Source organism: Theobroma cacao, chromosome 4 (genome assembly GCF_053813885.1).
Source record: "Theobroma cacao isolate CCN51 chromosome 4, ASM5381388v1, whole genome shotgun sequence".
Taxonomy (NCBI): Eukaryota; Viridiplantae; Streptophyta; class Magnoliopsida; order Malvales; family Malvaceae; genus Theobroma; species Theobroma cacao.
The window spans coordinates 39,598,960-39,615,247 of record NC_142642.1 but is presented as its reverse complement, the minus strand read 5'-3'; the positions used below and the strand labels follow the sequence as shown (position 1 = coordinate 39,615,247).

General features: G+C 31.7%; 4 protein-coding genes across 7 annotated transcripts; all 4 read left to right on the top strand.

Moving 5' to 3' along the window:
• Positions 1-689: 689 nt before the first annotated feature.
• On the top strand, positions 690-2,453 carry LOC18603474 (E3 ubiquitin-protein ligase). 2 transcript variants are annotated; one of them, XM_018118826.2, is made up of 5 exons: positions 690-864; positions 948-1,102; positions 1,665-1,723; positions 1,820-1,945; positions 2,035-2,453. In XM_018118826.2, the coding sequence occupies exons 1-5, from the start codon at positions 755-757 to the stop codon at positions 2,089-2,091; spliced, it is 507 nt and encodes a 168-aa protein (XP_017974315.2). In that variant the 5' UTR covers positions 690-754; the 3' UTR covers positions 2,092-2,453. The 2 variants fall into 2 exon arrangements, with proteins under 2 accessions (XP_017974315.2, XP_007035543.3); XM_007035481.3 differs by having other exon boundaries at positions 693-864; positions 1,823-1,945.
• A 766-nt stretch (positions 2,454-3,219) lies between these two features.
• LOC18603473 (uncharacterized) lies at positions 3,220-4,823 on the top strand. Its single transcript, XM_007035480.3, has one exon. The coding sequence runs from the start codon at positions 3,473-3,475 to the stop codon at positions 4,655-4,657; it is 1,185 nt and encodes a 394-aa protein (XP_007035542.3). The 5' UTR covers positions 3,220-3,472; the 3' UTR covers positions 4,658-4,823.
• A 1,951-nt stretch (positions 4,824-6,774) lies between these two features.
• Positions 6,775-7,764, top strand: LOC108661644 (uncharacterized). Its single transcript, XM_088805804.1, has 2 exons — positions 6,775-7,052; positions 7,141-7,764. Exons 1-2 carry the CDS (start codon positions 6,945-6,947, stop codon positions 7,660-7,662), a joined length of 630 nt encoding a protein of 209 aa, XP_088661930.1. The 5' UTR covers positions 6,775-6,944; the 3' UTR covers positions 7,663-7,764.
• Positions 7,765-14,001: 6,237 nt separating this feature from the next.
• On the top strand, positions 14,002-15,867 carry LOC18603471 (uncharacterized). 3 transcript variants are annotated; one of them, XM_088805363.1, is made up of 2 exons: positions 14,002-15,292; positions 15,711-15,867. In XM_088805363.1, exon 1 carries the CDS (start codon positions 14,046-14,048, stop codon positions 15,234-15,236), a length of 1,191 nt encoding a protein of 396 aa, XP_088661489.1. In that variant the 5' UTR covers positions 14,002-14,045; the 3' UTR covers positions 15,237-15,292; positions 15,711-15,867. The 3 variants fall into 3 exon arrangements, with proteins under 3 accessions (XP_088661489.1, XP_088661488.1, XP_088661487.1); XM_088805362.1 differs by having other exon boundaries at positions 15,467-15,867; XM_088805361.1 differs by having other exon boundaries at positions 15,394-15,867.
• The last annotated feature ends 421 nt before the right edge of the window (positions 15,868-16,288 follow it).

The following is a 16,288-nucleotide window of genomic DNA, read 5'->3' as shown; positions in this document are numbered from 1 at the left end:
TAGGAAGCAAAGCTTCTTATTATTTCTTAATAACATATTTCTATCACATCTTCACGTTCACCTATGACTTAAGGTGAAGAGGAATTACAGAATAACATTTGTATATTAATATTTAATAAATTAATAATTTTAATTAAATAAATATTTTTAATTATTTTATTTGTTAATAAATTAATAGTTTTTTTTACATTATTATATACATACATGATTCAATTAAGAAGTGTTTTGTAAAATATGATTTTAACGTTACTTGTTTTTTTTTTTAAATTAATATTTTTGGAGACTTTATTTTTAATTTTTTTAATATATTAAACAGTTTTGGTGTAATGTTTTCGAATTGAAAGAAAAAATTATACAACGTAATGATTACTTTAAATGCATTTTTGCACGAGACAAGCTTCACAACAAAATCATTATCTTCAATTTCATTTTATTTATCATTTTTCATGACATACTTGTCAAATAGATAAATTCATAATTTCTATTTAATAAGAGTAATTACATTTATGAATTTATTTTGATTAAATATATACATAAAATAATAATAATTCATAATCTGATAACTAATTAATATAAATTTTCATAATTTCAAAGATATTAATTTACATAGATTTAAATGTAGTAAATATGATACAATTTCAAACTGAACTAATTCGATCAGGGTATTTAAACTTTTAGATTTTTGGTCAACCTGGTCAAACTAAAACCCCCTCTTCCTCCTAAAAGTAATCTTTTTGGTGTTTGAAGAGAGAGAATGGGAAGAAGAGAAATGGAAGAACTAAGCGAAGAAGAAAGGAGGGCACTTAGGGGAAGCAAATTCGCTCCTCTCCCTTCCCTTCCTCCTCCTTCCCGTTCTCAACCTAGGTACACTTTTCTTTTTATCTTTTAGGGTTAGGGTTTTTCTATTCCTCTCTCTCTCTTTGATCTGAGTTGTCATATGTTTTCAGATTGGCGCATCCAGGAGGGCCTTTAACGACGAACAAAGCTGCTGCTTTAGCTAAATTCCTCGAAAGGAAACTTCAAGATCCCAATGGCCTGTCTTCTATCAATCCTGACCTTCTTGAATTGGCTGTCAATAATGCTAAAGCGACCGTCTTTCAAAGTAAATTTTTTTTTTCTTTTGCAGTTCTACTCTTAACTTTAATTTGGGTTGTTTTTGTTTTTGTTTTTATCAATTGTGGAATGGGATGAATTTTTTTTTTTGTTTTGTCAAGTTTCCTGGATCTTGCAGTAAAAAAAGAATTGGACCTAATTTTGACTTAATTTAATTGTTGAATGGACTCTAAGTTCCTTGGATTTGATTCATTTATTTTTCAACTAATTTCTACCAGCTTGTTCCACTGTTTATTTAATCTTCTGGAGCAATTTGTGTGGAAAAGATGAAACTGTTGGTTTGGTTGATTGGGAAAAGAAGGGAATAGAGAGGGTTTAATGGTCCATGGGCAATGCTTGAGATCATATTTCATGGTTCATTAGTGATTCTCTTTTTGTCACAGTTTCTTCACTCTTATCCAGATGCTGTAATATTAGATATGTTAAATGGCAGTTTAGCTAGTATAAGCTTGTTTAGGTTGTTTCTATGTGCTTAATTGATCTGCTTTAGCATGTGCAACTCAAGTATGTAATTAGTTTGTTCTGATTTCATTTGTTCTGTGTATGTGCAGGTGAGGCTTCAAATTCAGGAAGAACAATTCGACATGTAGATTCCTTTGGTGACTCTGAGGTGCTTTAGTTCTGCCATTTTGTAATTGATACATCATACATGCCAAAACTCTTGTGATGTTTTCCTTCTAAATTTGTTTTCCATCTATCAATTTAGCAGGATTCTTTGGAAGAAGGTAAATTGGAAAATCTTGAACCAAAAAAGGGTAAGAAGAGGAAAAGCAAGGACAAAAAGGACAAGAAGAAGAAGAAGAAGAAGAAGAAGAAGAAGAAGAAAAAGATGGTTGCTTTTTTTGTTTTTTAATTCCAACCATATTTTTTGCTCTGTATTCCACTCTTGATTGATCAAATGACAAGCCTTTACTGTTGCAGGTGGTGGAGGATCATGTGTGTACATTGAAAAGGCCTCAAAAGAAGGTCAAACTATGATCCGGATTAATGGTTATGCTAGGTGTTATTGAAGAAAAAATAGTTGTAGGCATTAAAAAAACGAGGATCACCAAAGAAGCGGAAGAAAGGATCAACAAGAAGTCAGAAGAAGAGAATCAGATTCTGGACTGCTATTTACGGAAGGGTGTTTTGTCTGGGTTGGTTTCTTTTAGGCAATTTGACCTCCAGACCCTTAAAACTTAAGAGTTTCTTTTTTCTTGGCAAATCAATTTGTTATTCTTACACATAAGTGATAGGTTTCTTCTTGACACATCTTTGAATCTTTGTTATTGTGGCAGTGATTTTGTACCATTATCTATCTCAGTTGAAATGGTGAAATAACAGGGGATTTGTTCTCTTTAGTGGCATTTCAAGGCACATGGCCTGTGAATTCTTGATACATCCACAACTAAGACTTTGAACTTTATGATTCAAGCATGAAGTATGAGAGAATTTATATGTGACTTTGAGAGTTGAGTATACAAATTTTGGCTTTGGTTTTCATTCAAGCATTATTCAGCCTCTCTTCAATATGGATTTCTGGGAAATCATTTCATCATAAATGTAACTGCACTGAAAAATGACTACAGAAAGTTTATCAGATGGAAAACCAAACATTTGAGACAACAACATTAAAAATAAGGTAAAATACTTTCACATTTTTAAGTTTTAATTGAAATTTTAAATGAGTTTATTAGTTTTTAAAATAAATATTCCGTTTTAAAAATATAAACACCATTAAAAAATTAAAATGTTTTTTGTTTAATTAATTTTTTTTGGAAAAAATAAAAAAAATAGTGAACACGAATCAATGCTCTCAGCGCCAAAGAATGTTTATTTTGTTAAGTAAATAAAAAATAAAATTATTATTTTAATATTATTATACCATCAAATTAATGACAACATTAATTGTTGAACTTATATATATTTAAAAGAAGATTTTTTTTAAGATATGATGTCTATTTCGAAAATAATAAACTCATTTAAAACTTCAATTAAAACTTAAAATTGAAACTATTTTTTTCTTAAAAATAAATAATAAAGAACACTAAAATCTATAATAGTAATAGTGTAATACTACCTTACTAAAATTTATATCTGCACTAAGCTTAGACAATTTTACTTCAAAACAAAAATTATTAAAAAGAAAAAAGAAGACATTTTTTAAAGGAGGTAACTTTTCTTGAAATTTTGATAAAAAGCACTATTTTTCCTTCCGGTCGATAGCTTTACGGTCAGAAGATGGGAGGCGCCGCGTGCATCAGTGGCTGAAACAGTGCTGTCTTGTAATGTACTGGAATCTCGGATAATACAATTGAGGGAGTTTTTGTCATCCGTAGGTGAGTTACGTCTCTCGCCGATTTTGAAATTTCAATACCCAATGTTTTATTTTCTTTGCAAAACTGTTCTTCATGGGAGGATGCATAGTGTAACAACTCTTCGAAACTACCCACCATTGATGTTATCTCTCAGATGCATCTCAGCCTCTTCAGATCAAAAATCTTTTACCGTCTCATATCTCATTGAAACATGTGGGTTTTCCAAAGAATCAGCTTTAACTGCCGCAAAACATGTTTATTTTAGAACCCCAGAAAATCCTGATTCTGTCATCGCCTTCTTCAAGAAACAAGGCTTCTCGAAAACCCAAATCACTACAGTGATCAAGAAACGTCCACAAGTGCTTATATGTAAGGTTGAGAAAACACTTTTGCCCAAAATTGAATTTTTTCGCTTTAAAGGCGTTTCAAGCTCTGATCTAGTTAGAATCTTCACTGCTTACTCTACTATTTTGGTAACTAGTTTAGAGAAACAAATTATCCCTGCTTTTAATTTCATTAGTAATCTTCTTGAATCTGATGAGGATACTGTTTATGCTATCAAACGTCTCCCTCGATTAATCTCCTATGATGTTGAAAGTTATGTTTTGCCTAATATTAATGTTTTGAGAAATATTGGAGTGCCCCAATCATATATTATTTTGATGTTTCGTATGCAACCTCAAACATTATTGAGATCTCCAGTTAAGTTTATGGAGAGTGTGGAGACAGTGAAGAAGATGGGATTTAATCCTATGAATAAGAGTTATCTTGCAGCTCTCTTTGTATATACTTCAATGTCCAAATCCACATGGGAAAAGAAGTTTGATACTTATAGGATGTGGGGCTGGTCTGAGGAAGAGATTTTTAAAGCTTTTCGCAATCAACCCAATTGTATGGTTACATCTAAGGAAAAAATTATGACAATGATGCATTTTCTTGTGAACAAAATGAGTTTTAAGTCTTCTGCTATTGCCAAACACCCTCGTATTCTGATGTCAAGTTTGGAAAAGAAAATTCTCCCTAGAGGTTTGTTTGCTCAAGATCTGCTGTTGTCAAAAGGATTTGTCAAGAACTTTAACTTGAGATCATTGTTTCTGAGTTCAGAGAAAGTGTTTCTCAACAAGTTTATCAACTGCTATGGGGCAGAAGCTCCTAAGCTGTTAAAGCTATATCAAGAAAAATTGGATCTTTCAAGTAAGTGGAAATCGGATATGAAAGCTTCAACTTTTGTGAAATCTGGACATTAAGATTCAAATCGTCTTTTTTATGTTAATTTGATTGAGTTGACTTCTGTAATTTTGAAATTATTTCAGTTTAAAGTCATCAATGCTGTCAGTTCAATATTTTTTCTCCTGTCCTTTTCTGCCATTCATAAAACTTGAATGAAAGTACTTGCTCTTACTCTTTGCTGTCTATTATATCTCAATCTTGCTGTCTTTTAAGTAGTCATGTGCCTGGTTTGCCGCTTGTATACAATTGCATATTATTATCATGCTATGTGCATCTCTGCAAGCATTGTGCTGGGAGATTGGTTTGATAACTGGTAATTTGAAGTTAAATCACTGTCATCCATCACCCAAGTGGTGTAGCAGCTTCCAAAAAGGCTGATAATCACAAGAAATTATATGATGATTGCCTTCTTAATGAACACTTGGTGTTTGGACTATAATACATCAACACTGTTGTTTAGTTCTATTTGTTCTTCCTGGTAGGGAAGGAGAAGGTGGGGAGATTTTAGCACTGAACTAACACTGTATACTTTGTCTCAATTTATTATCTGTTAACTGAAACACAACCCTTTTATGTCTCTGAACCCTAAATTCTATGTTTAAACTAAATTGAACCACTCCTCATTCAAAGAAAATGATTTCCTTACAATCAATTTCATTATTATACACAATCAATATCATAGAAAGCAAGTTTATCTTGATGGTCAATGAACCTTTGAACCAAATGTGAAGATGAATTGAGAATGAATTTTTTTTTATCTGGCCAAATAACTAGAAAGTGGATTAGTTTTAACATTCTTTTGCTTACTATAATATTGGGATTCCATTTTCTTCTACCAATAGAAATATTTTTATGTATTACTTGATTTTTTTTTTGGGCCAAAGGTGTTAAATAGTTTGGACTTGAAAAGCCTATCCAAAATAAAAGAAATAGCATACTACTAAAACCCTTCAGCCCTCACTGGCAGGAGGCATGCGAGTTCATATTATTATTGATACTCTGCGGTATCATGGAGTGCCTGAATGCAATATTGTGAAAGTACTTCCATTCAAAGCCCAGAACATTCTTGAAAAGTTCAATTCAGTTCAAGGAAACTGTGGAGAAAGTGAAGGAAATGGGGTTGAATCCTATGAGGATGAACTTTGTGTTTGCTGCCTTTGACTAAATCCATGTGGGAGAGAAAACTTGATTGCGATTGGTCTGAGAAAAAGGTTTCAATCACCAAGGCACACGCCTCCCACTCCCTAACCGAAAAAATAATACTTGCTCTCAAAATTTCAAAAAAGATATTTTTTAACTTTTAAATGTTATGAATATAAATATGAATGTTTTTTATATTATAGTTTATGTAAATCAGATCAAGTTAGGTAATTCAAGTAGATCAATTACAAGAGTATAATCTGATTTAAACTTTTAAACTTGATTATATATATCTAGATTAAATTAAATTTTATTTTAATATTATCTGTCTAAATTAAATTATTTTAATATTAATTTTATCTTATAAGCTTTATTTATATCTATAAATAAATCCTCACTACATATATATATATATATATATATAAATACACGCTCAAATACTCAAATAAACAAACTTAAAACTAACAGACTAATTACAAGGGTGTAATTTGATTTGAATTTTATAAGAGTATAATTTGATTTGAATTCTTAAATTTTATTATGTATATTTAAATTAAATTAGATTAAGATTAAAATTTTATTTAAATATTTTTCATTTAAATTAAATTCTTTTAATATTATTTTTATTTTATAAATTCTATTTAAACAAAACTTAAATAAATTCTTACTTTATTTATAACTATACACTCAAATAAACCTTACTTAAACCTAAATCTTACTCACTTGTCACACCTAAACCTTAACCTAGTTCTTCCTCACTTGTCAAACCTAAACCTAGTCCTTAGCCAATGTTTAATTTTCTATGCAAAATTGTTCTCCGCAAAACTTCACTTGTCAAACCTAAACCTTACTAATTTTCTTGGCAAAACTGTTTCCCATCGAAGGATTCAAAGTATAACAACTCTTCAGAAATACCCACCATTATGCATCTCAGCCACTTCAAATCTTCAAAACAACCCACCATTGGTATTACCTGTCAGATACATCTCAGCCACTTCAAATCAGTACTCTTTTACTGTCTCATACCTCATTGAAACATTTGGCTTCTCCAAAGAATCAGCTTTAACCACCTCAAAACATGTTAATTTTGAAACCTCAAAAAAACCTGATTCCGTCATCGCTTTTTTTAAGAAGCAAGGTTTCTCGAAAATTGATATCACTAGAATGATCAAGGCTCGTCCATCATTGCTTGTGTGTGATGCTGAGAAAACCCTTTTACCTAAGATTGAATTTTTTCGCTCTAAAGGTATTTCATGCTTTGATTTTATAAAAATCTCGACTACTTTCTCTACTATTTTTTTTCATAAATTTAGAGAATCAAATTGTTCATACTTTTAGTTTTATTAGTAATTTTCTTCAGTCTTATGAAAAGACTATTCATGCTATTAAGCGTTTTCCTCGATTAATCTCTTATAATGTCAAAGCTTATCTTTTACCCAATATTAATATTTTGAATAATATTGGAGTGCCACAATCCAATATTATTTCGATGTTTAGGATTCAACCTCAGATATTATTGCAATCTCCACCTAAATTGAAGGAAATTGGAGACACAATAAAGAACATGGGATTCGATCCTACGGGCAAGCGATATCTTACCGCTCTCTTTGTATATTCTTCCATGACCAAAGCAACATGGGACAGCAAGGTTGATCATTTTAAGAAGTTAGGCTGGTCCGAGGAAGAGATTTGTAAGGCTTTTCACTTGCAACCCATTTTAATGAAGACCTCTGAGCACAAGATTACGGCAATAATGAGTTTTCTGGTGAACAAAATGGGATTTACCCCTTCAGCTATTGTTATTTTGATGTCCAGTTTGGAGAAGAAGATTGTTCCAAGAGGGTTGTTTGGTAAAGATCTATTATCAAAAACCTTGGCTTAGAATCTTTATTTCTGAGTCCAGAAAAAGTATTCCTTAACAGATTTGTTTACCGTTACGGAGAGGCTTCTGAGCTACTAAAGTTGTACGAAGAAAAAATAGATAGAAGGCAAATATTGAATAGGTTATTTTTGGAATGGGAATGTTTTGATGGAGTTGTTGAATTGTTTAAAACTTTTTCATTGCAATTAGTTTTTTTGTCGACAGTTATGTCACTTTAGTGTTATCATCTTTTTTTTAAAAATTAATTATGATCACAACTTTCCAACATATTTCTATTTCTTTGTGGATTTGAAATACCTTATTTGATTCATGAAATTGTGGTTATTTTCAAGAGCATAAAGTGTAAGAATAGTTTGCGACAGCTCTGAATGGTTTCAGGTTTTGTATCCTCAGCATCCAGCTCAAGTCACTTTCGTTTATAGCTGTCTCAAAACGAGCCTGGAGCTGTTCCAACTCCCAACAGGCTAAGAATTCTCTCACCTTTTATCCATTTGATGACCCTAACTAATCTTTTTTTCATTGACTTTTTGAAGCTTGCTGCTTGCGGAACTCTCCCTTAATCCCCGATGAACCCTTTGGCTAAATCACATTGCCTCCTGCATTCTTTATGGTCCTCCAAAAATTCCCCTTGCCTTTTGATGATCCACCAGTAGGTTAACAGAGGTTTGCTTCCATAAAAATTTAGCTGAAATATAAACGAGAAGTAAGAACCGTTGTCTGCTAATACTTTTTATTATGAGTTCAGAAGAAATTTTGTGAAACAATTCAAAAAAAGTACTAGTATTAGTGAAGATACAAAGGTTCTTGAAGTTGTCCAAATCCAGGCTGCACAGTGGAGCAATGCAGAAGTATTCAAAGGAAGAACCATCAACCGGCGACCAAGACATAAAACTAGCCGCCGAAACAATAATTTTCCAAGGGTTACTAAAAACCTCTTCCATCTCTCTCTAACCATTACCAATACAATTTTCCACAATGTTTTATCTGCTTCATCACTCCCTAATGAATTTGATTCTGCTCAATGTGCGTCCCTCATTTTCCATGCTGAAAAACCATAGTCCGCACTCTGATCACAAAGCAGATGCTTCTGAGCTGTTAAATTTATATCAAGAAAAATTGGATAACTGGAAAGTGGATACATCCAGGCTGCAGAGATTGAATGTTGACGATTAGATTCAGAATTTCCTCCTCATGTTAATTTGATATAATTGAAATCATTGATGTGAAGTCTTGAATGTGCCAACACAAAATTGTTATCTGTAGTCTTTTGTGCCGTTAGTGAAGCTTGACCTTAACCATATGCGCTCCGACGCTTAACTGTTCTGTTATATCTAATCTTGCTGTCATCAAATGCAATTGCAAAATGAGTTTCTTAATTGACATTATATTCTTTTTAATGCAACTGTGAGTTCTTATTCATAATTTGTTTAAGAAAGCTTTATAAGGAATGGTTGATGTTTGAGGATATTACGTCTAACACTGTTCCTTCGTCGACTTGTTCTCCTGACTTTATGTTTCTTTCGAGTTTCCTCTGGACTGGGCTAACAAACAAGAAGGTAAGGGGGATATAGTGTTGAATTAATCGTGACACCGTGTGTCAACCTGTTTTCTGTCATGTGTTTCCAAACCTTGATAGGGCAAGATATGAGCTGCGTTCATCGAGCCAGTATCCGAGCTTTGAGCTCAACTGTGGCTGACTGACTCTTTTCTGTTTTTTACAATTTTGGAAGGAGTTCTTTAATTGTGTGTAATTACACTCCCTAAAGAGGTCTAATCCATAATTTATGAGGATTATATGACTAATTAACTTTATTTTATCATACTCTATACATGTATTGGTAAGGATTGCCTTGATAGGACTTTAAAAAAAAAAAAAAAAAGATTGGCTTGATATGCAGCAATTTTTAAGCCAAACCATCCTCCAAGGACCAGTTCAGACAAGAACAACATTCGGTATGACTATTTGGTGTTTGGAATCTAATACAGCAATAATATTGTAATTATAGTTTTCAATATCGATACAATACTAGTAGAAAATCGAAACGTATTTATAACTGTGCTGTATTAATTAAATATAAAAAAAATGTATTGCACAATATACATTATGTATATTAAGATATAACGCATATCATATGATACAATTTATACGTTACTTAATTTTAACTCATGTTATTTTTTTATTTTTGAATTTGAACATGAAATACTACTTTTTATGAATTTCAATCTCTAGATATTAAACAAAAAATAGTAAAAAATTGAATTAACTTTTGATTTCAACATGATAAGTGTTTTTTTAATTTCTAATTAATAAATTAATATAAAAAACATATATTATAAAAAAATATGTTAACAGTTTCAATTAAAAAATAATCATATTTTCAATTTATATCTTATAATCTTTAATTTTTTAAAATTTTTTAATATTTTTAGTTTTTTTACATTTATATATTCTTTATAATTAATTTTAAAATTTTTTACCGTTACTGGATATTAAAAAATAATATCTCAATACACGATACGTATCTCGATTTTATCATATGCATTAAGCATAGAAAATTTTATATTAAAGAATCTAGTCTCAAAAGAATCGACTCAAAGAAAAGAAACCAAAAAACCCTATATTTTATCATATGAAAACCAAACATTTAATTTTGAAGCAAGAATATTAAAAATAAATGGAAAAAAACACTAGTCTATAATAATAATAATAGTGTAATACTATGAAAAAGCTCTTTATCTTAAAGTGCTAGCCTTCTTAAATAATTTTAAACCAATACAAAATAAAAAAAAAACAAAAAAGAAATGAGAAGAGATTGTTTAATGTTGTGAAATATAAGACTATCTGAGATTCAAGTCCATTACAAGACAAATTCACCAATGCACGCAGCACCTCCCACCTTTAAATTATCAAGGCAAAGACCAAAAGAGTAAAAATAGTGCTTATTCTCAAAATTTCAAGAAAAGATACCTTCTTTAATTTTTAAATATTATGAATATATATATAAATATGAATATTTATTATATTATGATCCATTAGACCAATCAAGTAATCCAGCAGAACATAAACAAATTAGTAAGTTCAAACAAACGTAAAGTACTTTAGATTGGATTAAAATTAAGATTTTAATTAAATATTATTCATTTAAATTAAATTGTTTTAATATTATTTTTATCTTATAAATTCTATTTAAAAAAGACTTAAAGGAGATTACAAATAAATTCTCACTTTATTTATAAATACACATTCAAATACTCAAATACCATACGAAGGAATTTTTGCCAGTAAGTGAGTTCCGACTCTTTTTAACCTCTTCATAAATACCCTCAATTATGTAGCTGATCCACTTCAAATCTTCAAAACTACCCACTCATACATCTCAGCTACTTCAAATCAGTATTATTTTACTTTTTCAAACTTACATTTTTTTACTTTTTCATATCAACATAGTAACTTTCAAGTCCATAAAAACCTGACTTGGTAGGGTTATTTGAAATCTTATATCACTAAAATGATCAAACCTCGTCTATCAATATTTGCTGAGAAAACTCTATTTGCATAAGATTGAATTTTTTCAAGGCGTTTCATGTTCTCATCTTGTTAGAATCTTAACAGCTTATCCCACTTTTTTTTTTTTGACAAACTTAGAGAACCAAATTATTCCTGTTTTTAGTTTTATTCATAATCTTCTTCAGTCTAGATGAGAATATCAAAATTAATATGTTTTGCCTAATATTAATATTTTGAGCCATATTCAAGTGACACAATCCAATATTAGATCAATGTTTTGTATTTAACCTCAGGTGTTGTCAACATATCCACTTAAGTTGAATATACTGGGGAGACAGTGAATAATATGGAATTCGATCGTATATCAGCTCTCTTTGTATATTCTTCAATGACCAAATCAAGTTTGACGGGAGACTTTTAGAGCATTTCACTTGCAACACTTCTGAGGTTAAAATTACGGCAATAATGACTTTTTCAGTGAACAAAATGGGATTTACCATTTTAACTATTGTCAGAAAACCTGCTGTTGTGATGTTCAGCTTGGAGAATAACATTTGTCAGAGGTTATGTCAAAAACTTTACCTTAGCTTGAGGAAATATTCCTTGACAAATTTGTAGCACATTTGTTTCCTAGGTAGAGGCTTGTTTATTGCTATGAGTTAAAGGTTTCTGAGTTACTGAATCTGTACAAAGAAAAAATGGTTCTAGCTATCGAGGGTAAATATTGAACAAGTTTATTTTTTTCAGCCAAATATTGGATGTGAGTATTTTGATGTAGCTTGTTTGAATTTAAGAATGCAATTGCATACCAGCATTTAGTTCATTGGTTGGTACATGATCCATTTAAATCTCCTCCCCCAATTATAAAAAAAAAAAAAAAAAGTTAAGAATGCAACTATTAATATTAATAATTTAGTAGCATTGACTTTTGTTATCTAAATTAAGTGCTTAGTGATTAATTGAAGAATAGTAATCATTATACTTCACCTCTCAAGTCCCTTGCCTAGGAGGGTTATGAGTTACTAAAGCTGCATAAGAAAAAATGGTCCTAGTTATTGAAGGTAAATATTGAACAAATTATTTATCAAAAAACAAAAACTGTTGAATTATTTGATCTCAAATTTTCTCTTGTTTAAATTAAAGAATGCAAGTATTAATATTAATACCAATAATACAGTTTCGGTAACTTTTTATATAAGACAGCAGTTTGGGTAACTTCTTTTTATTTTTTTTTCCCCTCTCTTTCAAACTTTCTGTTTTCCGTGAATTAATTATATTTTTTACAGAGGAAGATCGAGAATTCTGCCATTAACGAAGTGAGTTAGCACGTTTGATATAAAATATTTAAAATTTTAAATTATATTTTTATTATAAGATATGTGATTTTATTTTTATATAGAATAATTACATTAAAATTGGTCTTGCATTTAAGTTATTTGTTTTTGTATTTTTATCATTTATTCTTGTTATTTTTTTATAAAGTTAATCATCCTATTCTTTGGCTTAAAAACAAAATGCAAAAAGCAAGCAATAAAGATGGTATATATTTTATAGTATCTTTTTGAATTAGATCGTTGTTCTACTTTCGATGTGTTTTTCTAGAAATTAATAGTGGAATTTACATTTTTGGATTGCTGATGTGGACCAACTCAACTTATTGTTAATTATAACAGTGGAGAGTACTATTCCATTCTACTTTTATTGTGTATAAATAAATTGCTGACTTTATTTTAATATATAATAATAGTAATTATTATTATTATTATTTTAGAATTTATGGCCATTTGAGTGTGAAATAAAAGTTAATAAATAATGAAATTCTCAACTATTAACTAGTACTATATATATTTTACTTTGGTTGCAGAAATATTGTACACCATACATGAAAAATGGGTTGTCTTCCTCTGTCCGTGCGGAGGAGTGATCTCTTGGAGCCTGAAATTCACCCCGGAAGGGAAGCCATTGCCTCACATTACATTACCATCTTCAATTACATTCAGACCTTTTACAGGATGTGCAAGCTTTTGGAATTTGATTGAGTTTGTTGACTTTTTGCATCAAATTTCATTAATAAATACACACACACATATATATATATATATATATACTAGCTAAAATATGTGCTGCAATATCATGAGGCAACAACCAATGGAGGAATGAAATCAAATCATAAGCAGCTAATGCTAGACAAAACTAACAAACTTCACACTGAAACCCGGCTTCATGCCCTACCTACAATTTCCATAAATTACTAGTATTCAGATTTTTCTCATGTTAATTTGATATAATTGACTTCCATTAATGTGAAACTTGCTTCTGTTGTAGGTCTTGAATGTAGCTCATACAAAATTGTTATCTGTAGTCTTTTCTGCTGTTAGTGAAGCTTGAACTCAACTATGCTCTGACTCTTAACTGTGCTGTTATATCTCATCTTGCTGTCATAAAAGTGCAATTGCAAAATGAGATTCTTAATTGGTGTTATATTTTTTCAAGGCAATTGTGAGTTCCTATGCCTAATTTGTTTAGGAATGGTTGATGTTTGAGGAAAAATAGATCAACACTTCTTTGGTTGATACTGTTCTTCTGACTTTTTGTTTCTTTTGAATTTCCTCTAGGCTGGGTGGGAAATGAACAACAAGGTGAGGAGATTGTAGTGTTGAATTAATCGTGGATACTTTGTGTCAAACCTATTGTCTGTCATGTGAAACACTTCCTTTGATCACTCCAAACCTGGATAGCAGGGCCGGCCCTTGGGTAATGCCACCCAAGCAAGGGCTTTAGGCCCAACTTTACATCTGCACATTTTCGAGGAACAAATTTTTAATCTCCAGAAACAGGTAAAATTCCTTCGCTCGCTAACTTAGTTCCAATACCCATGTTTTGCTTTCTCTGCCAAAGAATTCTCCATGGGAGGCACGCTGTTACAGCCTCTCAAAGTCACAAAGTTTTATACGTTTCCCAAAACGACCCATCGTCACTTGTAGGAGTATCTGCATCTCTCACTCTCAGATGCATTTCAAGCTCTTCAAAGAAGCAGTCATTTACAGTTTCGTACCTTAAAAAGAAATGTGGGTTGTCCTCGGAATCTGCTTTAACTGCCGCCAAGTATGTTCAGTTTGCAACCTCGGATAGAGCTGACACTGTCATTGCCTTCTTCAAGAACCACGGTTTCTCAGAACCCCAAATCAGCCGCCTCATCAAGAGACGGCCGGTAGTGCTTTTATATGATGTCGAGAAAACCCTTTCGCCCAAACTTGAGTTTTTGCGCTCTAAAGGTACTTCAAGCCCTGACCTTATCAAAATCTTGTCTGATAACCCAGCAATTTTTGGGTCAAGCTTAGAGAAACAAATTGTCCCTTCTTTTAATTGTCTTAGTAATTTACTAAAGTCTGATGAGAAGATTATTCATGCTGTAAAACGCTATCCACGCCTCTTATGTTATGATCTTAATGCTATTTTGTTACCCAATATCGATCTTTTGCTGGATAATGGAGTGCCTGAATGTAGGATTGTTACAACACTTCATTCACTGCCTTCAACATTAATCAGAAGTCCAATTCAGTTTAAGAATATGATCGAGGAAACAAAGGAAATGGGGCTCATCCCTTCCAGGCCAATGTTTATGGTAGCACTCTCTGCAATGAGTTCAATGAGCAAATCAACATGGAAGAAGAAGTTTGAAGTTTTTAAGAAGTATGGTTGGTCTGAGAAAGAGGCTTTGGAAGCTTTTCGGAGGTATCCCATGTTTATTAAAGTGTCTGAGGATAAATTTTTGTTGACAATGGATTTCCTTGTGAATAAAATGGGTTTTCGATCTTCGATTTTCGCCAAACGTCCCCGTATACTGATGATGAGCTTGGATAAAAAGATTGTTCCAAGGGGTCTGTTTGCTCTAGATTTGTTGTCCAAAGGTATTATCAAGCGTGTTAACTTGCAGGCTTTGTTGGAGACTTCAGACAATTTATTTATTGAGAAGTTTGTGAACCGCTTTAAAGCAGAAGAGTCTGAGCTGTTAAAGCTATATCAAGAGAAGCTCAATCTTTCCAAAAACTGGAAAATTGGTTGATACAAGCTGCAGCATTTATAGATTGTTGACATTAAAAGATTCAGATTTTCCTCAAGGTACTTTGATTGAGTTTGATTCTTTGTTCTGAAACTTTGCTTGGGTTTAGGTTAGAAATGCAGCTAATACAAATTTTTGCTTTATTCTTTTCTGCCATTAGTGAAACTTGAATTCGACCATGTGCTCTGACAATTTGTTGTGCTATCATGTGTTATCTTCGTCTCCAAATGCAGATGCGAGACAAATTTCTCAGGTTATAATTATTGTTTGGCCTGATATCTGTACTTCTGTAGTTGCACCCCCTCTTGCCATGTGTTAGCAAGGAGCATATTTAAGGATTGGTTGAATATCCAGCTATTCAGAAACTGTACCATAATCCTCCAGCCCCAGTTATTAAGAAGCTCCAAGAAAAGCTTGTGTTTTTCTGGTTCTTTTGCTGTTCTTCAGTTTTTTGTTTCTTTCCTTTTGGTTTTGCAGGGACTGTGGGATAGGAGATTGTAGAATGGAAGCTAAATAGGAAGGGTTGTGAAACCAAAATTCCATTATTTTCTGTCATTTGAAACATGGAACTTGGAGTTCTTGACTATGCTAATCTTTGTGTAGCCAACCTGATAAACTCCTCCAACTTTCTTTCTTTGCTTCTGTGATGAGTAAGTGCAATGGTTGGCGGTAGGTTGCCACCAGAGGGTATAAAGCATACAAGCTTTGCCAGTGCAATGGTTGGCAGTAGGAGTCCACCAGAGAAAAAAAAAACTACATACTTTGCCTAGTAGCCTACCATGCAAGGCTCAGAAGGCAGCATGTTTTAAAGATTCTACATATATCCTACGGTATGGAAATTGAATCATTTTAGTTTACCTCCCAAGTGGTTTAGCAGCTACTAACCTCCAACAATGACTGGTGTAAGAGGAAACCTTATTATACTTTGAATTTTCATCACTTACCTATAACACACTCCTATGATTTTATTCAAGTTTTCTCTCTGAATTGATATATTTAATATCAATATTAAAAATGTTGCTCCATGTTAAATATGTCAAACAAACTAATTAAGA